Raw genomic sequence first — 25,935 nt, forward strand, 5'->3', positions numbered from 1 at the left:
TTGCTTGTGTATAATGGTGAGTGCGTTATGTCAAGTGTTTATACGCCTGTTATTATTGATAAATGTTTGACTTTGTTCAGCGGTGATTTACACACTAACCTTCTTGTAAGGAATATAAGATATATACCGTATATGTGAGAATCGAAGATGTACTAGTCTTATTTTTGCAGTAGCATGTATGTGTATGTATAAGCTTTGGTGATAAGTTGTGAGGTTAACGAGTGTTTGTATCTCTTGCAGGCGCACCGCGATCGAGGAGGAGGGCGATGGCACGGAACGCAGCAGCCTGGGTGTGGCGGCTGTCAAGAGGCACCATCACCCTGCAGCGTCCTTCCGCGAAGAGCTGGCCAGTCACGACCCTGGCTACTTCAGGAAGGACTCGCGGACGCCGGAAGAGCGCTCCACCAACCATGCCCCACACGTCTCACTGGATGTGCGTCCTGCTAGCACAACCTGCTCCAACGACAGGACTAACAGCGACTCTCACCTAGCGGGGAACACCTGCTCCAGCGATAGTGCTAACAGAGATATTTGCTCAGCGGGAACTGTTAAGACTGCCACAACAGCCAGCACTCCTAGCAGCCCCAACTCAAGCAGTGCATTAGATACGTCTGGCAGCCCCAACACGAATAGCACGTTGGATACGTCTGGTAGCCCCATCACAAGCAGCACGTTGGACACTTTTAGTAGTACCAGCACTGCCAGATCCCCAGAAACCCCTGCCAGCCCCAGTACAGTGAGATCGAATACTGTCAATACTCACGATGCTCTTAACTGTGTTTCAAAACCTTCCAATTATGGACGCTCTATCACAAATATGAGTAAGAGTGACTGGGAGTGCAAGACGGGCGATAAGAGCGACACTGATAACCTTGCTGACTCAACCGCCAGACTCCATATCAGCGCCACCAATCAGGAAGACAGTAGGAGTGTGAAAGGCAACGATGGCGGGAGTGTAGCAGTCACTGGGGCACCCAAGGTAGTGAATGACACAGCGGAGGCGTCGGGAACTGGCTCAGTGCAGATGGCAGAAGCCTCAGTGTCAGAGAGTGGTTTCCCGACCATTATAACTATACCTACCCCGACCAGCGGCGGGTGGAGCTTCACTGAACACAAACCCAGCCGCAGCGTTTGTGAGGAACTGCGGCAGTTGTCCCGGGTCAACTCCCTCGTAGAAAGAGGGTCTCTGGCCAATATCCGTTCCAACTCTGTAGATGAGAACGGACCGTACGCGTCGGGTCGTACTACTGGGACGGGTACGTGCGCGTCCTCGCGTCGTGGAACGCACATTGCGAAGCTCATACAGTCTAAGAGTGTGAACATGGGAGACCGACCCATCTACCCCAACGTGCCCTTCTCCCCCTACGGCTCCCCGTGCTCCTCCCCCAGACTACGCCGCCGCCCGCTCAAGGAGTCTCGGTGCGTCAGCATTGAGAAGAATGGAGAATACGTGCAGCTCAACCAGTACAAGCTCAAGGAAGCCATCGGCCAGGTGAGTATCCTCTTGCACATGCTTGAATGTCCACACCTCTGGACGGGGACCTCACATCGTGTTAACACTGTCACAACACACGTAACACCCCTCTGTTAACACCTGACTTACTTTACATTGCCGTGAAACGTGTTAGTCGTGAGAAGTGTTTTCAGCATGTTGTGTGAGTATATGAATGAATTAACACACATCATGATGTGTGTGTGTGTGTGGGGGGGGGATACAGTATGTATGTGTATGTATGTACAGCTACAGTATGTGTGTGTATGTACAGTATATGTGTGTGTGTGTGTGTGTGTGCGCCTTCCGCTAGAAGAAAACGGCAGCCCGGCAGGAACTAAGCAATCTAAAGAACGACTGACTAAAAAATTAAGCATGTGAAGCACACAAACTTGCAGATCAGCACAAGATGCGCGATTTTTCATTTCCATTAAAACATTTAACATTTTATGGGCCAATCACTTGTGGTGCTGCCCACCCCTCCGCTCATCTGCCGGTAACCACATAATTAAAGACGATTTAGACCTCCTTCAGCGCTGGAAAGAGCACTACCATTCATTGCTCAACCTAAACACCGATGTGGATGTCCTGACTACCCAGCAGGTCCCTCAGCATCCAGAGCTGACCTACCTCAGCTATCCTCCATCCCTGGATGAGGTAGCTACTGCCATCAAACAGATGAAAAATAACAAAGCCTCAGGGCCTGATGGAATCCCAGCCGAGGTGTATAAGGCAGGAGGACCTCTGCTTACCAGCCGTCTCCACTCTCTCCTGGAGAATATATGGGAAAAGGAGGAAATCCCCCAAGCTCTTAAAGATGCCTCCATTGTCAATATTTATAAGAACAAGGGAGACCGGTCAGACTGTGGCAACTACCGTGGGATCTCGCTGCTCTCCGTAGCTGGCAAGACTATCGCCCGAGTCCTCCAAAATAGATTTCTTCCTGAGGCTGAAAACTTCCTCTTTGAATCTCAATGTAGTTTTAGACCATCACGTGGCACCACTGACATGATATTTGCTGCCCGCCAGATACAGGAAAAGTGCAGAGAACAGCGTCGTGACCTGTACATGGCTTTCATCGACCTAACCAAGGTCTTCGACTCGGCCAACAGTGAAGCCCTTTGGTGGACCCTCAGCTGTTTTGGCTGCCCACCAAAATTCATCACCATTGTGAAGCAACTCCACGATGGCATGAACGGCAGTTTGCTGCACAAGGCACCCAGTCAGAGTTCTACCCCATCCAAAGCTGCCTTCCTTAGTCGTGCCAGTGCCAATTTAGCCAGCGGGGTGAACATCGAGTACCCGGTGAAGGGGGGTATTTTCAACATAAGATGACTCCAGGCAAGAACAAAGGTGTCGGCAGCTTCCATTACTGAACTTCAGTATGCAGACGACCTCACCCTTGTTGCTCACACTGAACACGACCTACAGGGGATCCTGAACACCTACACAGACGCACATGCGCACTTCGGTCTTGAAGTGAATGTACGTAAGACTCAGATTCTCTTTCAACTTGCCCTTGGTTCAGACACACCTCCACCATCCATCCAGCTTAACGGTACTACCCTCTCTAATGTTGCCCACTTTCGGTATCTCGGCTCCCACCTGTCCACCACCGCAGACATCGATGAAGAGATTCAGCATCTGATCAGATGTACATCTCAAACCTTTGGCAGACTCCGAAATCATGTCTTCAGCTGTAGGGAGATGAAATTATCTATAAAGCTGCACGTATATCGAGCAGTGGTCCTCCCCACCCTGCTGTATGGCAGTGAGACATGGGTCACATACTGGAGGCACCTTAATGCACTTGAAAACTTTCACCAACGTAGTCTACGTTCCATCCTCCGAGTTCGCTGGGAAGACAAGAGAACAAATGCCAGTATTCTTGCTGACTCCTGCTGTAGGAGCATTGAGGCTACCATTATCCATGAACAACTACGTTGGACTGGCCATGTTACCCGCATGGACGACATTAGACTACCAAAGCAGCTACTTTACAGTCACCTAACGAATAGTAAACGTAACGTCGGCGGACAATTGAAAAAGTATAAGGATAGTCTTAAGACAAACCTGAAAAAAGTGCCAAATCGACCCCCTCACCTGGGAGTCGATTACTCCACATCGTAACACTGGAAGAGCACCACACGAGAAGGTGTCAATACCTTCGAGTTAGCCCGACTGCAAACCGAGGCACACAAGCGCCAACGCCTGAAAGACTCTGCTACCGCCCCTCCCGCAGTAGATGGAGCCCTCCATATGTGCAACGATTGTGAACGATGCTGCGGGTCCCGTATCGGTCTCTTTAGTCACCTCAAAGCTCACTAACTTAGGTGACATCCCTAAAACCTCATATCATTGTACAATAGCTGGATGATCGTCATACTCGATTCCGAGTGACAGCAAAGTAATAGTAGTAGTAGTAGAGTGTGTGTGTGTGTGTAGAGGTACAGTATGTGTGTGTGTAGAGCAGCAGCAGTACCACACACACACGGGGCGCCACACCATCATCTTTAATATCTCTGTTCAACTACAGCACCTGATCGCTGACGTCACCACCACCACCAGGGTACACTCTCACACACCTCTCCCTCTCTCAGCTCCAGTACTCTCAACCTCTTTCCCTCTCTACTCTCACATCTCCAACACTCACCTCCAGTACTCTCTTACCTCCAGCCAACACTCTCACCAGTATCTCTCACCTATACTCAACTCTCACTCCCTGCACTCTCGCCCATAACTGGCTCTCGTACTCCCGCCCGTATATAACACTCACAGATAATATGGAAATTACAGGGGCCTCTCATCCCGTGCGTGTGTGGGGGGGAACAGGCGGCTACCAGGGCACAACGTATTTCACCACTTCATCAGATTCCTATACAGTGAGTGAGATGGTGGAGCTCTCTCTCTTTCTATAATTTTCTTTCTCTCTCTGTCATAAGGAACAGATACTTTAGTGTGTCAATCTTAGGGGAATTTTAGAGACTGTTCTCAAATAACCCGTAAGTTAGATTGCCCCAATAATTAGGAACAACGCGCCCAGTTATGGTAGTCTCTCTTGAGTTACTACAACACCATTACGCTCCCATACAATTCCCCCCGCCACATGTCACTTATACGAGAAAATAGACTTTAAGAACTTTTGAGAATCGGGTACTAAGGCAATAATTTGGAACCCGGAAATATCGTTGAGTCTCATAGGCAAAGGGTTCGAAATCGCAAGTTATGGAACCCGGAAATATCGTACGAGTCTCTCTAGATTCGGGTTCAAACTAGAAGTTTTTGTGCCTGGAAATATAGTACGAATTTCAGCAAGTGGGTCCCAAACTGTAGCCGAAAGTATAACTGTATTAAACATGTTATTTAGTATTCTCTTCTAGGACAGTAAGGCGAAATACTTTCATCAGTTACCATAAGGGAGAGTCTTAGTGGCCCAATCAGGAGGAAAAGATGGAAACGTGATGTAGGGGGGAAGCTCCTGACTCAATCATGGTGGAGGTTGATTAGCGAGGATATTACGGCTAATGACGCAGGATGACTGGTAACGCTGATTGTCCTATACACAACAGAATGAGGAAGTGATGTCTTTCCTTATTAACTTTACTTTAACATTATTTAATCATATAATACAGGTGTAATAATAATAATAATAATAATAATAATAATAATAATAAACGGTTTATTGAAAGAGCTTGGCAGCTAGAGGGCTGAAAATATACAGTTACATAATTGGGGAATGGGTTTCGAATTACAAATAATATACAAGTAACATAAGTAATATAAATAAGATATATAATAACTAGATGGGGAAAAGCTCAAACTACAGTGCATTTCAACATAGTGACAGTGCAAGAAGTAGGATTTACTGGGAGTGAATACACTGGTTTATTACAAGTTATTTATAATTTTTACAATGGTTGGGACTGGGCTGTTCTTATAGCGATCAGTTCGTGCACGTATGGGCTGGATGCGGTTGTGGTGTCGAACAGCAATTCTCGGGCTAGGGATCTCAGGTGGTAGTAGGAGCCGGTGTCGAGGATGGTGCAGAAGCTTCTTACCAAATTTGCAGATGAGGTCGTGGTGTGATGGTCAGTGAGAGTCGAAAGGGTCAGTGTGTTGAGCACTTCTTGATATGTGGAGTAGGAAGGGGAGAGAATAATCTTGCATGCCCTCTTTTGGACTTTTTCTAGGTGTTTACGTTGTGTAGCATTTAGGGAGGAAGACCAGGTAGGGGAGGCATAGGTGAGCTTGGGAAGTATGAATGTTGAGTAAACACTGAGGAGCTCGGGTGTAGGAACTCCGAGGGACTTGAGTCGGCGGAGGAGGTGGAGACGGAAACTGGAGGATTTGACAACTTCACTGACGTGTGGTTTCCAATTTAGTTTGTTGTCTATGGTGACGCCGAGGAGCTTCGTGGAATCTACAACCTGGAGTGTGTTCGGACCTAAATTAATGGAAGGGGGTGGGACAATGTCGGAGGAGAGGTTGATGTGCATAACCATGGTCTTGGTATGGTTGATGGTGACGTGGTTGTTGGTGGCCCAGTTTTGGAGACTGTTCAATAAATCCTGAAGGGCGGTATTGTCGGGAGCAGAATTGTTGACGCTGATCCCAATGGTGGAGTCGTCGACATATTTCCAGCGAGCGGGTGTTTCTCTTAGGGCATCATTGATAAGCATAAGGAAGCAGAGTGGTCCCATCTTGGTGCCCTGGGGGACGCCACAGGTGAGTGACTGAAAGGTGGAGACAGCCCCTCGGAAGCGTACAGCTTGGCGTCGGTCACTGAGGAAGTCTGTAAGCCATGTGTCTGTCTGTGTGTGTGTGTGTGTCCAGATTCACGATACGTTTGATTACAGTAGGCCCCCAAAACAGCGTTCATGAATACGTATTACCTATAAATCCGTCGAGTCTGTTGTGTTCGTGTAAGGGTATGTCAACAACACGAGGCATGGAGCCGCCACTGACAGGGCCTTCCGTGTTATGGCCGAGGCGAGCACGACCCACTGTTGACTCGCATTCACTAGTTGTCTCCACTCTGTAAGTAAATATATTGACGCAAGATATACCTCGCTATGTTATTAGACTGTGGCGGTAGCGGTCTTCAGGAAGATTCCGTGTAAAGGGTGAATTATTTTTTTTAGTTTCCAGGGCACTCTCAGGTTAAGGTTCAATGGGATATTTTTAGGCTCCAGTGGTAAAGCAAAATAATACCAGTGATCGTAATATTATAGTACTGGTGGTGGTAGTAGTAGTAGTAGTAGTGGTAGTGGTAGTAGTAGTAGTAGTAGTGGTAGTAAGTTAGGTTACGCCACTGGTCACTTTATGTAGTAATGGCGGGAGGTTTTAAGTTTGATCCAGCGGGCGTTTTATACTGCAGTAGTAGATTGTGAAGGTCGTAGGTTCAGTGTACGATTTGATTGTCCAGTGATAGCATGTCCAGGGCTTCTACCGCCACCACCAATACTACTTCTACTACCACAACAACCGCTACCACCACAACAATAACCACTATCGCCTCCACAACAACCACTACCACCAGTGTCACCATCACCACAACCACCATTACCATTACAACAACAACCTTTACCACCACATCAACCACTACCGCCTCCACAACAACCACTACCACCGCCTCCACAACAACCACTACCACCGCCTCCACAACAACCACTACCACCGCCTCCACAACAACCACTACCACCGCCTCCACAACAACCACTACCACCGCCTCCACAACAACCACTACCACCAGTGTCACCATCACCACAACCATTACCACCACAACAACCACCATCACCACCACCACCACCAGCATCCTATCCTATAGTCATTAGGCTTTACTGTCCTTGAACCAGCAGGTGTCCCACAATTCCAACGTCTGGACTGTTTATGAATATCCTTGATTTGTTTTTGATCCATAGATTTAAGTGGGTCATTAGGAGGAGAGAGAGAGAGAGAGAGAGAGAGAGAGAGAGAGAGAGAGAGAGAGACTACTAGTAAATATTGATTGTGCTTACAGTATGAGGCATCAGTGTGTAGTGGTTTAACTCTCCTTCCGTCCGTTCCTCCCCTCTCCTTTCAACGTTACCAAGTATACAGTTTATATGTTGTTTATGTTGCACAGGAACGTGAGTATTGCTCTAAAAAACGTAAACATCACAGCAGGTTGGGGTCATGAATACTTGGGATCAATTCTCCCTGGGTGCGGGGCTGCGGGCTGCTTCATTAGCATGGAGTGTCGTGGCTCTACAGGCGTCGTGGAAAAAGTGTTTGGACTTTGTGTTGCAAGGTTGAGTTGTATACTGTACTTGTGGCAAAGGGAACCACACTTGTTGCAAAATGGACTGTACTTGTTGCAGGCTGGAATATACTCGTACTCGCTGTAAGGGAAGATGAACGTACTTCTTGCTCTGGAGGTTGACGGTTTGTTTTAAATTTTATAGACGATCGAATGGTTTAGAAATCTATAGATGCCAGAATAACTTTTATGGAAGGAAAAAAAATACCACCATATGTTATTGTAAATAAAGGGACGAGGGTGGAAACGAAATATGTAAACACAATATCTTTCATAGAGGGTCGAAAATAGCTGAGATAGTCTGAAGACGCCGTAACACTTCTATGTGGGATCAAAAGCAGAAAAAAATCTAAGCGTTGTAATACCTTTCATGGGGGTAAAAATGGAGAAAAAAATGCCATAAAACGATTCATGGAAGATCTAAACTAGAAACAAATATATTTTAGATGTCATAACACAGTACTTTCATCATCATCTGCAGAGAGTAGTGACCTTATAATTTAATCAGCAATGCACTACATCCACTTAGAAGCCTTTTAAATCCATTCTCTAGGGATTGCATGGTCCAACACACTCAACTACGCGTCACGAGTGTAGGGAATGAAATCACTCTGGTTAGAAATACGTTTTGCATTTAGATTTGATCATTTATGTGCGTGTTGGGTGATGGTGGTGTTGGTTTTAATTATAATGTAGTTCTGATCTATGATTGGCCAACAACACTGGTCTACACTTGAGCAATATTTGGTTAGGTTAGCCACTTTTGATTTACACTTGACCAACAACACTGGTCTACACTTGAGCAATATTTGGTTAGGTTAGCCACTTTTGATTTACACTTGACCAACAACACTGGTCTACACTTGAGCAATATTTGGTTAGGTTAGCCACTTTTGATTTACACTTGACCAACAACACTGGTCTACACTTGAGCAATATTTGGTTAGGTTAGCCACTTTTGATTTACACTTGACCAACAACACTGGTCTACACTTGAGCAATATTTGGTTAGGTTAGCCACTTTTGATTTACACTTGACCAACAACACTGGTCTACACTTGAGCAATATTTGGTTAGGTTAGCCACTTTTGATTTACACTTGACCAACAACACTGGTCTACACTTGAGCTATAGGTTAGCCACTTTTGATTTACACTTGACCAACAACACTGGTCTACACTTGAGCAATATTTGGTTAGGTTAGCCACTTTTGATTTACACTTGACCAACAACACTGGTCTACACTTGAGCTATACTTGGTTAGGTTAGGTTAGCCACTTTTGATTTACACTTGACCAACAACACTGGTCTACACTTGAGCTATACTTGGTTTGCCTTGCCTATATAAGACACCTATAGCTACACAGTATGGTTACAATGTTCCTTAATGATGATGTATCGCGTTTACGGAGGCCATTAAGGAAATACAATAACTCCACCTTTTCCCTCACCTGGCTGTATTATTCACGATGTATTATGTGACATTTATTTCTTCAATTGTATTCTTGGTAGTGTTCATCCTCAGTTGTAAGATCACACACCAAGATCACACCACACAGACCCGGGCAGCAAGATCACAGCAAGGTCACACGTCATGCCTCCTTCCATCATTATAGAAAACCGATAGTACACGCGGGCGAGAAAGAGGAGGTAGTGTTGGATAGTGGTGATGGTGGTTATTAGCTAATAATGGTGAAAATGATGGTGATGGTGGTTAGTGTTGGATAGTGGTGAAGGTAATGGTGGTTAGTGTTGGATAGTGGTGAAGGTAATGGTGGTTAGTGTTGGATAATGATGACCACCACATAATCACCAATTCACCAACACCACCTCACTAACACCATACACCCATCAACACCACCCCAACACCACCCCAGCATCACCATAAACCCACCACTACCACCATAAACCCACCACTACCACCATAAACCCACCACTACCACTATAAACCCACCACTTCCACCATACATCCACCACTATCACCCCTACCATACACCAACCACTACCACCCCACCACCACCATACACCCACTACTACCATACACCCACTACTACCACCCCACCTCCACCGTACATCCACCACTATCACCCCACTATACAACCCACCACAATACAAACGCCACTACCACCCCACCACACACCCACCAACTCGCGTCTAACAACGACACCGTTGAATACAATTTGGGTCTGTCAAAAAGAACCCTTAAAACTGTAATTAGGAAAGAACTTATTCATGAATTTAACGCAAGTAGACAAGTGCAAACAGGCACTAGTCGATCCATAGTTTACCATGATGAGATGTATCAAGTGAGACATGTATATGGAACAATTAACGAGATCACTAGATTACAAGATGTTGTAACCGCTAGAGTAAGGTTAGGATATAAGTACCTCTGGCAGTATGTTCCTCAAGCAGATGTAAACAAAACTAAATGTAAAGTGTGTGGCGAGACATATAGCCACACACTTGAACACTACGTCCTCGACTGCGTGATGATAGAGCCTTTTAGGGACAGGTCCAAGCACACTGTGTGTGAAATGGCGCAACACTTCATCTCTAATGGCAAAATAGCCGACATATTAAGATTGTATCCACTTTTTTGCATTTAGTAACTATATCAGTTCTCATGGATAGAACCAAATACGCAATGTGCTTGAATACTTCTCACGTAAATGTGAATAACAAAGTGTGCGGCCAGACATACTGCCTCACACGCCTGTACTCACGCATTTGTGAATAAGTTACCCTTTATGTATAGAACTAAACAAATAATGTAATTGAAATACTGTGTAACATTCAGTGCCATAATATCCTGACCACGGGGGTTAATTATTATGACCCGTTGTAAACTCTACTCTGTAATCCTTTTGCGCTACCGCTCACAGGATGAGTGTGGGGTGCACAATAAAGTAGCTGCTGTAAGCAGCAAAATAAAAAAAATCCAAATACCACTACCACCACCACCCTACCACCACCACCACCACCCTACCACCACCACCACCACCCTACCACCACCACCACCATACACCCACCACCACCACCATACACCCACCATACACACCCCACCATACACCCACCCTACCACACCCTAACACCCTCCTACCACCCACCACACACCACCACTACACCCCACCACCACCACCACCATACACCCACCACTTACCACCCACCACCACCACCACCATACACCCACCACCCCACCACACCACCACCCCACCACACTGAAACCCACCACTACTCCCATATACACCACCACCATACACCCACCACCATACACCCACCACTACCACCCCACCACCACCATACACCCACCACAATACAATACAGTATGTTTTTTTGAATTAATGTACCTCAATTTTGAGGGCATCATGGTGTAGTGGGCCGCATGTTGTCTCAAATGAAAGGCCGAGGGTTCGTTCCCCTGGTGGATGACAGAGTTAGCAGTTTAATTACCGTGTTCCCTGGAGCTCTAGCCAAAGACACGCTGGTTGTAGGTCCTGGTTCCGTGTGTGTGTGTGTGTACGTGGTGTTGTGGTCATCATGCGCTTCTTACAAACGAGTAGCTCCGGGTTCGATCTCTGGGCAGGGGGGGAATTTATGAGCAAGCTTCTTTACGTCATTTGCCCCTGTCTACTCAGCCGTAATTGGCAACCTGGGTGTTAATCGATTGACGGATCGTTGGAGGTAATGATTATAGCCAGTGCAACCAGCGAGTAGTTTTGTCGGGTTATATTCCTGACACTGGGTCAGGCGTCTCTTTAATTTAGGGTGTGGTGGTTGTGTTGCCGACAGTTTCTACACCTTCAACAAATTATGATGTCTAGGTGGCCATAGGGTAGCTATCTTTGAATACAAGACAGAATATTATTATTATTATTATTTTTTTTTTTATTATTATTATTAAATATCATGAGTTAGTTCGTTGCCGTGTGTGTGTGTGTGTGTGTGTGTGTGTGTGTGTGTGTGTGTGTGTGTGTGTCCACCAGGATTATTAGTCACCTATAGGTTGTGGCGCACGTGATTGCATATAAATGCCTGCGGCTCTGTGGTGAGATGCTGGGAAGGTTGAAGTTCACTGTGGCAAAATGTCGCCGTGTGGGAGTGTAGATGGCTGAGACATTCCAGCTGGTCACATCAATACTAGCCACTGACCTGGACCTGTTGCAGCTCCCTGCTAACCACTGGCCATATCCCTGTTGACTCGTGTGATGAGAAGAGACCAGCTGGGGCTTTGATGCTCCTACACACTAGGCTTTCAACTAGTTGGCATACGTCGACGCAGAGTGTCTGTTTACCGTAAATATTCTTCTATATAATAATTATTATGGTTCATAGCTCGATGAAGGTATTCCTTTGTGTTGGAGATGATCGTGATAGGATTCTGTCAGGTGTTTCCCGGCGGTGGTGGTGAGTTCGCCCGCTATCCGTTGGTCTGTTAGTACTGTGTATAGGAGGGAAATGCGTTGAAAATCAAAATTAATAATCCAGCTCACGTTAATCCGCCCAGTCCGTCACGAAAGTAGAAAAAAAATCGAACCTAACCTATGATGACTTTCTTTAGGTTATCTAAGAGATGTGTTTATATCCTCTGACTTTTTCATAGCCAAAATTTTGACTTTCTAACGTTATTTCTCCCCGGACATCGTCGTTATATGCGTTAGGCTACCCACCCATGATCTAATCACCCAGCTCAGAGACTACGTGAGGTTGTTGACCAGACGTTACATAACCTAGTACTAGTGCCATGCATTGTGGGACTACTCGCATAACGCACCACTTTCCCCAACATGTTATTATACCTATCAACCATTACACACGATAATTACAGCACCCGGACATAACCATTTATTAGAACACACTGTAAGTCTCTCTGACATAAATACCTCCACGGACTAATGATTCTCATCGACACACAAACACACACATTAATATTAATTCGTTTTATCATTACTTACATTTTGTAGTAATGTTGTGTAATTGATTTAACATTTAAGAGAGTAGTTCAGTCGGTGTGCATCCTGGGAAACGAGAGGATGCTTGTTACAAATTATAGTACAGTATGTTCTAGGAAGGTCAACCCACGCAAGAGTGTCTGATGTTATATTCAAGAGAGAGAGAGAGAGAGAGAGAGAGAGAGAGAGAGAGAGAGAGAGAGAGAGAGAGAGAGAGAGAGAGAGAGAGAGTCCTTCCCTCATGTCCCCAAGTGATTATCAGATTGTAACCGCCAACTCATCCAGCAGACAGCCTTCTTTGCGCTGTCTGCTTCCCGCTCACTCAGCAGACAGGCGTCCCCCCAGACTGTCTGCTGCTCGAGACTACTTGAAATCTATTTCAGGAGATTCAAAATTCTTATCTAACCTAGCCAAATCTAACCTAACTAAATCAAACCTAACCCTGACTAGTCTAATCTAACCTAGCCTCGCCTAGCCAAACCAAACCAAACCAAACCATACCATGACTAGCTTAGCCTGCCCTAACGTAACCTAATCTTGACTAACCTAATCTAATTTAATCTAACCTTAAACCTAAATATAACCTAACCTAAACTAGTAGACTTAAAGTAGCCATTTTAGTTTAGAATTTTGAATTTTCAGAAGCAGATTTCAACGAACCTGGATATATACAAAACTTTTCTTCTATTAAGTTTAATGAGAAAGTGTTATACGAGACCACAGAAAATTGCACATCATCCTGCGTAAATGTCTCGGTGTCATTATTTATTCAAGGAAACTTTTTCAAACGTTCTTTGTGTGTGAATTTGATATGCAGTGAATAATTTAGAGATTGGAGAGTTGGGGCGTGATTGTATGTTGGTCCACGGACAAAATCCCCTTAGATAATATTCCCAGTGAATAAAATCCCAGCTGTAAACTTAAAAAAAAATTCCTTCAGTTTGGTTTTCTTGGGAGTTGTAATAACCCGTTCAGATTAGGTTTCCTAAGGTGGAGATTTGTATATCAACGAGTTTGTGAATAAGCCTGGGCGGTATCCCTGAACGTGTGTGTGTGTGTGTACGCTGGGAGTAGAAATAAGGCGTCTGTGAATGGCGTCTTGGTTTGGTTCATTCCGAGACTTTTGTGTACATACGATGGCTGGGAGTAGCGAAGCTTTACAACACAAGATTCCCTCGATAAATCCAGGAGTTTCTAAAGACGTTGTGAGAACTTGAATGGACAGTCTCAGGCTGGCAACACGTCTCGATAAAGCATTTTTTTTTTCTTATACAGTTCTCAGCGTCAGTGTTTGCGGTCAGGATAGTGTTCTTGGCGTGTGTGGAGGCGGCGCCTTAGGGAATATTTTCATCAAAGACTAGGCTGGCTTTAGTGCTCGTGTGAAGCGACAGGGGTAAAGCAGGTAGGTATTTGGGGCTTTGTTGTGGCGAGGGAGTATCACACCAGAACACGCCTGTTACAGCAGTGAGAATGGAAGAAAGACAGCGACTAAAGGGCGAGAAAGAGAGAGAGAGTGTGTGTGTGTGTGTGACAATGTGTGTTTGTAGTTCTGGCCTCGCATAGTTGCGGAAAAATGCTAGAGGTAAGAATAAGTATTGGCAAAGTTACCTCTCTCCAGCCCTTTAAATTTCGAATACTCAATTAATTTGTTTTTAACCGTAGTAGGTAATACAAAACGATGACGGCCAAATTGAAATCGAAATCGCACACAAGATTCAGTCGTAACTTTCTCTCTCACAGTTGCAGTGAAAAATTAACGTTTGTATTTTTAAGAATCTTTCTCTATGTGTTGCGAATGACAAAACTTACTAATATGGGAATTGGCGAGAAAAATTAACAGCGAAACGACGAAGTCACGAAAATAACAGAGGAACTAAAACATTTATAATTATGTTCTTTCAAATTGCCTGCTGTTACAAGTGTTCCCACACACCCTGGGGGCGGGGGTGGGGTGTAATGTGGTGGGGATACTTAGCTTGGCTCCTTATAATTCATGTTAGATATGATTTCCCAGGAGGAACACTTGTTTTAGTTCATGAGAGGTCTATAATAGTGGCGTGGTGTAGGAGTGCTTGTAAATACACGCACCCGAGTTCTTGTTATATACACTGGAATGACCCAGAAGGAAAGCATATTTTGCCTTTGTAAGTCATGTGATGGAAAGGTTGGTCAGGTGGTGTTGGTGATAAATGCTTCTTGCTTAGTTTTTGTTACGTGTTATTTCCTTTAGAACGCCGTTTTTTTTCGTTTATCCGTGGTGTATTGGTAGTAGTTGTGGTGTTGACGGTTTGGGTAAGGCCGGGTGAAAAGGCTTCTTGGCTTAACAGTAAGAGGCCGCAAAGCTAATGAACTATACAGTTATTACTATAATGTTTATTATTATTTCTAGTAGTAGTAGTAGTGTTAGTGAAGTAGACATAATAGTTGTATTAGTAGTGGTACAGTAGATGTAGTATTAGTAGCGTTATTGTTGTTGATATTATTATTAGTAGTAGTAGTATTTAAAAAATATATATTGCTAAACACCAGAATATAATAATGTTTATTCAGTCATTTAAGCGTTAGGTTTGGTTAGGATCTAAAAATCGTCATTTAGAAGTTCTCAGACGGGTTGACTATGATAAGAAACTCGTTTTGTCTTATCTTTGTGACCGGATATTACGTTAATCTCTTCACTAGTGAGATACTGTATTTGATATTACTGGAACGCTGTTGTGTCACGTGGCATGTTTATATTGACGTATTAATTATCTTTTTACATCGATGTGTTATTTAACTTGTGTGTGTATATATATGATAACGCGATAAACTTACCGTACATTGCGTATTTATTGATGTTACTTAATGTACTTATATTGATGTGTTAAATTTACATTGATCAGTTTCTTAACTTCCTTACATTGGTGTTACTTGACATACTTAAATTGATGTGTTATTTAAATGCACTGTTAATACTACTTAGCATCTTAGCAGTACAGTATATGAATGGGCTAATTTATAAGTTAGAGGAATAGACTGGGATTTAAGAATTAGTGAATAAATCTTCATTCATAAGTTAATTTTGGGTATTTGATTATTTCAGAATTAAACATTTGAATAACTAAGAAAGTGCACATAAGGTTATAAACACGTTTGCCTTAGAATTGGACATTTGGCTGTCAAAGCGTTTTGCAATTTTAGGCACTGGATTAGTTATTAGGATTTTGCCATTTGGTTACTAAGAAGTATGTCCCACTTTACACCATAGTACCAGAAATTCATTAGTGAAATCTGACACAAGGATGATGGATGTGGTCTTGGGTCTGGTGTCACTGCTGGTCTGAACTGTTTGTGAGCTATGAACGCCAATATTTACTCTCGTGATAACTTTGCTTTGTGTTGTGAAATATTTTAGTGCTGGCATTTGAAAAATGGACAGTTTGGTGATGTACAGTAAATAATGAAACCTTGGTGTTTTGAACGTGTGGCAGATTAGGGAGAGTGTGTGTGTGTGTGTGTGTGTGTGTGTGTGTGTGTGTGTGTGTGTGTGTGTGTGTGTGTGTGTGTGTGTGTGTGTGTGTGTGTGTGTGTGTGTGTGTGTGTGTGTGTGTGTGTGTGTGTGTGTGTGTGTGTGTGTGTGTGTGTGTGTGTGTGTGTGTGTGTGTGTGTGTGTGTGTGTGTGTGTGTGTGTGTGTGTGTGTGTGTGTGTGTGTGTGTGTGTGTGTGTGTGTGTGTGTGTGTGTGTGTGTGTGTGTGTGTGTGTGTGTGTGTGTGTGTGTGTGTGTGTGTGTGTGTGTGTGTGTGTGTGTGTGTGTGTGTGTGTGTGTGTGTGTGTGTGTGTGTGTGTGTGTGTGTGTGTGTGTGTGTGTGTGTGTGTGTGTGTGTGTGTGTGTGTGTGTGTGTGTGTGTGTGTGTGTGTGTGTGTGTGTGTGTGTGTGTGTGTGTGTGTGTGTGTGTGTGTGTGTGTGTGTGTGTGTGTGTGTGTGTGTGTGTGTGTGTGTGTGTGTGTGTGTGTGTGTGTGTGTGTGTGTGTGTGTGTGTGTGTGTGTGTGTGTGTGTGTGTGTGTGTGTGTGTGTGTGTGTGTGTGTGTGTGTGTGTGTGTGTGTGTGTGTGTGTGTGTGTGTGTGTGTGTGTGTGTGTGTGTGTGTGTGTGTGTGTGTGTGTGTGTGTGTGTGTGTGTGTGTGTGTGTGTGTGTGTGTGTGTGTGTGTGTGTGTGTGTGTGTGTGTGTGTGTGTGTGTGTGTGTGTGTGTGTGTGTGTGTGTGTGTGTGTGTGTGTGTGTGTGTGTGTGTGTGTGTGTGTGTGTGTGTGTGTGTGTGTGTGTGTGTGTGTGTAGTATATTAGCCTGCGGTAGTTATGTTAAAAGAGTTTAAAAAATAGATATTTATACAAATTTCTAACGTTACTGTTTAATATTAAAACTTTGAGATGTAAAGAGTATTTGTAAAAATTAAACTTTGATATTTAACAAACTGGTGGTTATTTGCGTACAATATTTTAAACACTGAAATTTGAGATGTTTTGGCGTTTATTCGTAGTATTTCAACCATGATATACGATAAGCTGATAGCATGACTGTATTGTGAAATATAAGCGCTGATATATATAAACAGCTGGTGATAAGTGCTTGTAAAGAGCTAATGTTGTGTGCTGACTTGTCTAAAACCCAGGCCGGTGGTTTGACCTCCGTAACTGACTATTTTGGTTATGTGGTATTGTCAGTAGCGAGCGACCATTGTCATAAACTACACTATTTCAAACTGCCTGGCGGTGCCCATATTGCGAAACCTCCCATCAACATGTATATGAACACACCTACGCCATTGGATACCTCACTCAGCCACAATACAACCCGCACGATCATAGGCGAATTTGTGTCGGGGTGTGTGATGGTGGTCCAACATAGCGGCGCAGCCTTTCAAAACGGTAATAGAAAATCGCTTCTCGCGGAACATTTGTGGGCGTGGGGTCGTTGTTGTCGTGAATTTCCAAGAAAACGTTTGTCGATACGATTTTCCCAGGCGTTATTTATGGGTATTGCATGTACTCGCATTGGAAATTGGTGTTGGTGTCATTTCTTGCAGTCGATGATGTCATGTTGTGTCATATGTCATGTTAACCTAATTGTTATCAGATGCGATATGTCAGGGTGTGATGATTGTGTGTCAAGCTATGTTAGTTATGTTTTTATTGTGATCTGTATAAGTAAATTAGTCTTTTAGGAACATTCATGATATTATTTTCACAGTGTCAAGGATGATGTGCCCTTTACTGCTTGAACGAACGCTGTTGGGTGTTTACGAAGTCCCTTGATGTTTATATATTTTGCTCCATATCTTGTGTAATATGAAGATTACATCTATTTGTAGAAAATAATGGGGTAACAGATGTTGTGATTGTGTAACTTCCACAAGGTACTCTGTAAACACCAACATAAAGGGACTAGAACTCTATACTGTAACACACAGCCGTGTTTCTGGTTTGAACAGTAATTACTCGATACATTTTGAAACAAAATATATACTTTTAATTGAAGTATAGTATCAAGTTAATCCATCACCTAGTAATATAATTAGTGCCGTCAAGTATTTTTTGCGAGTGAAAATTACAGAAAATTGAACGTTACATTACGAAACAAATTTGTCAATATTTTAACAGAAAATTAAACAAATTCATGAAATAGTGTTAGTAGTCTTTTTAACAAGTATTTTTTAATGAAAATCAGATTTTATATATTGCAGTTATGAAAGAAGATCTTTTTAACTGAAAATTTTTATTAATATGTTGACTAACGACGGATATTACATTCAACGAGATACTCTTATTATTTACTACGGTATAATTTATTATTTATTCATTTAGTATTTTCTGAAATAGAAATCCCTGTCATGGGCGTGGTGTTGGTGATGGGTAATTGCCGCGTGTTAATTTTTGTTCATTTGATGCCTGGTGACTAATTGTGTGTGTGTGTGTGTGTGTGTGTGTGTGTGTGTGTGTAATAATAATAATAATAATAATAATAATAATAATAATTAACGGTTTATTGAAAGGCTTGGCAGAGGCTCATGTGTGTGTGTGTGTGTGTGTGTGTGTGTGTGTGTGTGTGTGTGTGTGTGTGTGTGTGTGTGTGTGTGTGTGTGTGTGTGTGTGTGTGTGTGTGTGTGTGTGTGTGTGTGTGTGTGTGTGTGAAGGAGGAAGGGGCGAGGAAGCGAATATCCCACCTGACGTTTAAATCCGAGGCCTTACCCCTCCTCCTCTCCCCTCAACCCCTCCTCCCTTGTGCCATGAAGGTGGGGGGAAGAGGCTCCAGCTTGTTAAAGTGTATCACCCAGTGGTTAGAAGCGCTGTGCTTGACGTGTGAGAGTAAGTGTATGTGTGTGACCCGGTATGTAAGTGTGTATTAGATGGGTGTGTGTACTTGGTGTTTATGTGTATTAGGTGTGTGTGTGTGAAAGAGTGAAAGATAGCTTGAGTGTGAACCAGATGTATGTGTTTGTGTGTCGGAGGAGGAGATCCTGGTTGGCCACGTGAAGAAAAGTGTCAAGTACAGTTACATCACCCGCCACCACCATCCTCCAGACCCTGGGAAGACTCTTATCCGCCTTGAAGCTCACGAGGGTCGAGGGACGTGACCTGCCTCGGGCCTCGTGCAAGTTTGACAACAAGGTGTGTCTGAGTCTTGACCTACTGTGCCATATGACTGTCACCTCCTCCCCTTTCTTGCTCATCTCACCCTTTTCTCTTTCCTTCCCACCACACTCCTGTCTCCTTCCCTCTACACCCTACCTCCTGTCTCGCCCTTCCCCACCCTGTCTCCTTCGTCCCTGCACACTCTTTCTTACACTCATGTCTCATACACCGATCCTAACACACCTTTTCCCCACACACCCCCCAACATACACCGTTCCCACACACACACACACACACACACACACACACACACACACACACACACACACACACACACCTTCTCCCATCCCAGAATGTGACAAAAGTTTCACAGATAAAGTCGTGGATAAGTGATCCGATGCAAATAGCGTATGTACTACTGTAATTTGAGTACATCGGCACTTTTTACGGGGATTAGCCGTACAGGTCACTGACCCACATCAGGGGCAGGGCGAAAATGTAACACAAATAATAATAATAATAATAATAATAATAATAAACCAAAAGAAATGAAAAAGATGGTAGAAACAATATATGTATGTTATGGGTGTGTGTGTGTGTGTGTGTGTGTGTGTGTGTGTGTGTGTGTGTGTGTGTGTGTGTGTGTGTATCGTCAACCTACTTTAGGATGATAAGGTTATCAGTAAAACGAATAATATTTTCTCTCATCTGCCAAATCCTCTTCCTCCTACCCCCTTCCCTTCCCCTCACGCTCGTCTCCCTCAGCCGTCAATGTTTACTCTCCGGAAAATTGAGGATGTAAATTAATCTTCTTTACCTGCATTTCATCTTCCATCATGTCTCGGGGATGGCCGGGGGGTTGTGCTGAGTGGTGGTGTTGTAATTCGTCTCTAAAATCTGTATGTGGATATGTTGCTGTTCCCATTAGAGGCAGGGTACTATAATGGTGCCTTGTTTGGTTTTTTGTTTTTATCCCCATTAGAGCGAGTTCTATAATGGTGCCATCCCCCAGTGAGGCAGGGTACTATAATGGTGCCATCCCCCAGTAAGTGAGGTGCTATATGGTGCCATCCCCAGTGGAGGGGTATATAATGGTGCCATCTGGCGGTCTATTGGTGCCATCTAGTGGTCTATAATGGTGCCATCAGTTAGAGTTTAGTGCCATCTGAAGGCGGGTACTATAATGGTGCCATCCCCAGTAGAGTGGGTACTATAATGGTGCCATCCTCCAGTAGGCGGGGTACTATAATGGTGCCATCCCCCAGTAGAGTGGGTACTATAATGGTGCCATCCCCAGTAGAGCGGGGTACTATAATGGTGCCATCCCCCAGAGAAGTGGGTACTATAATGGTGCCATCCCCCAGTAGAGGCAGGGTACTATAATGGTGCCATCCCCAGTAGGGGGTACTATAATGGTGCCATCCTCAGTAGAGTGGAATTGCTATAATGGTGCCATCCCCATGTAGATTGCTAATGGTGCCTCCTCAGTAGGGCATTTATAATGGTGCCATCCTCCAGTAGAGTGGGTACTATAATGGTGCCATCCCCAGTAAGTGGTACTATAATGGTGCCATCCCCCAGTAGAGTGAGGCCTATAATGGTGCCTCCCCCAGTAGATGGGTACTATAATGGTGCCATCCCCCAGTAGAGTGGGGTACTATAATGGTGCCATCCTCCAGTAAAGTAGGTACTATAATGGTGCCATCCCCCAGTAAGTGGGTACTATAATGGTGCCATCCTCCAGTAGAGTGGGTACTATAATGGTGCCATCCCCCAGTAAGTTTAGTAGGGGGTACTATAATGGTGCCATCCCCAGTAAGTGGGTACTATAATGGTGCCATCCCAATGAACAGGGTACTATAATGGTGCCATCCCCAGTAGAGTGGGTACTATAATGGTGCCATCCCCAGTAGAGTGGGTACTATTGTGCCATCCCCCAGTAGAGTGGGTACTATAAATTGCCATCCAGAAGTGTCTATAATGGTGCCATCCCCAGTAAGTGGGTGTACTATAATTGCCATCCCCCAGTAGAGTGGGGATTGCTATAATGGTGCCATCCTCCAGTAAGTGGGTTCTATAATGGTGCCATCTCCAGTAGATTGGTCAGTAGGCGGTCAATGGTGCCATCCTCCGGTAGGTGGTACTATATTGGTGCCATCCCCAGTGAAGTGGAGTACTATATTAGTGCCGCCTCCAGTGAGGCAAGGTACTATAATGGTGCCTGTCCTCGGCTGAGGGCTGGGTACTGTCAGTAGTGCCATCCTCCCATTAAGTGAGTACTATAGTGCCATCCTCCAATCAGAGCTGGAGTACTATAATGGTGCCATCTCCAGTAGAGGCTGGTACTCCTAATGGTGCCATCCTCCAGTAAATTAATTACTATATTGGTACCATCCTCCAGTAAGAGTAGTGCTATAATGGTACCATCCTCCAGTAAATGGAAGTACTATAATGGTGCCCATCCTCGATAGAAATAGGTATTGGTGCCATCACTCCAGTGAAGCTGGGTACTCTAATAGTCTTGCATCACTCCAGTAGGTAGGTACTATTAGTGCCATCCTACTCGTGAAGAGCTGGGTATAATGGTGCCATCCTCCAGTAAATTAGGTGCTACCAATAGTGCCATCACTCAATGAAGTGGGTACTATAATGGTGCCATCATCGGTAAGTGGGTGCTATAATGGTGCCATCCCCAATAAGTGGTATAATGGTGCCATCCTCCAGTAGTGGGTACTATAATAGGTGCTCCATCCTCAATGGGGTAGTGCTATAATGTAAGCATCCTCCAGTGAAGATGGTACTATAATGAGCATCCTCCCATTAAGGGTAGGTGCTATAACGTGGTGCCATCCTCCAAGTGGGCTGGGTACTATAATGGTGTGCCATCCTCCAGTAGGCTGCAGTACTCTAATCAGGCTGCATCCTCCAGTAGAGTGGGGTACTATGTTGCATCCTCCAGTAGAGGCTGGGTGCTATAATGGTGCTGTCCTCCGTGGGCAGGGTACTATAATGGTGCATCTCCAGTGAAATTGAGGTACTATGGTGCCATCCTCCAATGGGAGCTGGAGTACCTGTGGTGCCATCCTCAGTGGGAGCTGGGTGCTCTGGCTGGTGCCATCCTCCCAGTGAGTCGTGCTAACAATGGTGCCCATCCTCCAGTGAGCTGGGTGTCTGTTAGTGCCATCATCAGTAGAGTCGTGCTATAATGGTGCCATCCCCCAGTGATGGGTACTATATTGGTGCCATCCTCAGTAGGCGGGACTGTAATGGTACCCATCCTCCCAGTAGAGGCGGGGTATATATTGGTACATCCCCGGTGAATGCTATGTGGTGTAATCCCCAGTAAGTGAGGTGCTATGGCCATCCCCAGTAGAGGCGGGTACTATAATGGTGCATCCTCTGATGAAGTGGGGTACTATAGCTGGTGCCATCCTCCAGTAGGTGGTGCTATAATGGTTGCCATCACAGTAGAGTGGAATCACTATAATGGTGCCATCCTCCAGTAGAGTGGAGTATATATTGGTTGCCATCCCAGTAAATGGGTACTATAATGGTGCCATCCTCCAGTAAGTGGGGTGCCTAATGGTGCCATCCTCCAGTGGGTGGTGCTATATTTGGGTGCCATCCTCGATAGTGGGTACTATAATGGTGCCATCCTCCCGGTAAATTGGTGCTATAATAGTGCATGCCATCCCAGTAAGTGAGGTACACTATATTAGTCACCATCCCAGTGAGGCGAAATTGCTATAATTTGTCTGATAGAGTGGGTACTATAATGGTGCCATCCCAGTAGAGTCGTTATATAATGGTGCCTTGCATCACAGTAGAGTGGGTTCCATGGTGCCATTCTCCAGTAGGTGGGGTACTATAATGGTGCCATCCTCCAGTAGGTGGTACTATAATGGTGCCATGCAGTGAAGTGGTGCTAGGTGTTGCCATCCCCAGTCAAGTGGGTACTATAATGGTAGTCCTCCAGTAGGCTGAAAGTGCTATAATGGTGCCATCACACTCCCATTAGGCAGGTACATAATGGTGCCATCCCCCCAGTAGAGTGGTACTATAATCTGGTGCCGTCTCCCGGTAGAGCGGGATATATAATGGTGCCGTCTGTCGGTAGGGTACTATATTGGTGCCATCCTCAGTAGAGTGGGTATTTATTGGTGCCATCCTCGACAAACGAATACTATAATGGTGTCCCAGTAAGTGGGGTATATAGTAATTGCCATCCTCCGGTAGGTAGGTACTATAATGGTGCCATCCTTTCAAATGAAGTGGGTACTATAATGTTGCCATCCCCAGTGAAGTAGGTACTATATTGGTGCCATCCCCAGTAGAGTGGGGTACTATAATGGTGCCATCCTCGATAAGGCAAGGTGCCTATAATGGTGCCATCCTCCAGTAGAGCGGTGCTATATTCATTTGCCATCCCCCAGTAAGTGCTATAATTGCCATCCTCAGTAGAGCCAGGATACTGTGGAATTCTGTCCCAGTGAGAGTAGAGGGTACTATAGTAGTGCCATCCTCCAGTAGAGTGATCACTATAATGGTGCCATCCTCCAGTAGAGCCAGGAGTACTATAATGGTGCCGCATCCCCCAGTAGAGTGGGGTACTATAATAGTGCCATCCTCCAGTAAGTGGGGATGCTATAATGGTGCCATCTCCAATCAGAGCAGCAGGGGTACTATAATAGTGCCATCCCCAGTAGAGCGGGGCTATAATAGTGCCATCCCCCAGTGAAGCGGGGTACCATTAAAGATGTAATTCCTAGGCTGTGACACTTCCCAATCTTGAGCCGTACCCGGGGGCCTGCCTTGCCTGCCTCCATGCGCCACCAGCCTGCGTTCCCATCTCTCTCTCCTCTCTCTCGCTTGACGCACGGATCCACAAGTGACGGCGGAGGAGAGAGAGACAGAGTAGGTGGAAAGGTTTCATAGACTTAAAATTAGAACAGCTATTTCATGCACCTTAAAAAAAAAAGTGGGCTAAATTGCTTGGGTCGTTTTCTGACAACAGAAGCAGCAGCAGCCAGCACTCGGAGGTCGCCTGGGAGCTACGTTATACTGAACGGAGAAATGCTTGTTTAAGGCAGCTATTGATTCTTGCGTCTGCTCAGCTATGTTCTCTCCTCCTCCCCCTCACCTCATTCTCTCTCGCTCATACGGTACTTGCATGGGATTAGCTGGGATAGCGGGCTGGGGCTAGCTGTGATAGATTAGATCAAGTTGGGATAGCTAATAAAATCAATCTGGGATAGTGGACTACAATAAGCTGAGATAGCGGACTGCGTAAAGATGTGATAGCGGACTAGATCAAGTTGGATTAAGGTTTAGATCAAGCTGGGTCAGTGGACTACATCAAGCTGGGATTGCAGACTAGATCCTGCTGGGATAGCGGACATCAATCTTGGATAGTGAACTGGATTAAGCTGTGATAGCGGACTGGATTAAGCTGTGATAGCGGACTGGATCAAGGTGGGGTAGTGAACTAGATCACACCGGGATAGCGGACTGGCCTGGAATAGCAGACTAGATCATACCGGGATAGCGGACTGGATCAAGCTGGAATAACGGACTAGCTCAAGCTGGGATAGTGAACAGGATTAAGCTGGGACAGTTGGCGTAATTACAGGTGAGAACAAGGTTATGAACTATTAGACAAATCCCGTCAATGATATAAACTTGTGTTGACTGAGAGTTTGATCTTCGCGTCGTGGCCGTCATTTGTTTTATTAAATGACGTCGATTATGTCCACAATTAGTGATGATAGAGGGCGTATAACGAGAGATAATGACCTTAGCGCAATAATTATAATACTGTACCTGGTTATAATTATACAAAACCGCTATTGGGTCGTGTGTGTGTGAGAGGATATGTATGTATATGTATGTATGTATGTATGTATGTATGTATGTATGTCTGTACTTGTTATCTCAACCCCTATGTGCTACTTTCCAAACACACATTTCTCCATTCTCTCTTATAATTTATTTTTGTTTTCTATACGCACCTACCCGCCCCCGTGTGTGTGTGAAATATTGTCCGTTTAGATGATCTGTTGAGAATTGAAAGATGGAGATTGAATAAAACATAATTGCAGGGAAATTTGTTTAGCATTAACTTTACTTATGTTGTGTGATGATACCACCTTACCACCACCTTCACCACCACCACTACACCACCACCACCACCACCACACCACCACCACCACCACCTTCACCACCACCTTCACCACCACCTTCACCACCACCACCACCACCACCACCACCTTCACCACCACCACCACCACCACCACCACCACCACTACACCACCACCACCACCACTACACCACCACCACCACCACCCACCACCACAACCACTACACCAACACCACTACACCACCACCACCACCACCACCACCACCACAACCACTACACCACCACCACCACCACCACACCACCACACCACCACCACCACACACCACCACACCACCACCACACCACCACCACCACCACTAACACTACACCACCACACCACCACATCACCACCTTCACCACCACCACCTCACCACCACACCACCACCACCACCACTACCACCACCACCT

General features: G+C 45.0%; 1 protein-coding gene across 1 annotated transcript in view; it reads left to right on the forward strand.

Moving 5' to 3' along the window:
• Positions 1 to 238: 238 nt before the first annotated feature.
• The window catches only part of LOC121857777 (calcium/calmodulin-dependent protein kinase kinase 1-like), a gene marked incomplete in the record, with an annotated part of 85,495 nt that continues 59,798 nt past the window's right edge, over positions 239 to 25,935 (forward strand). Inside the window, 1 exon segment of the mRNA XM_042353961.1 lies at positions 239 to 1,492. Coding sequence (XP_042209895.1) covers positions 818 to 1,492 — 675 coding nt within the window.

Source organism: Homarus americanus, unplaced genomic scaffold, assembly GCF_018991925.1.
Source record: "Homarus americanus isolate GMGI-L3 unplaced genomic scaffold, GMGI_Hamer_2.0 scaffold16712, whole genome shotgun sequence".
NCBI lineage: Eukaryota > Metazoa > Arthropoda > Malacostraca > Decapoda > Nephropidae > Homarus > Homarus americanus.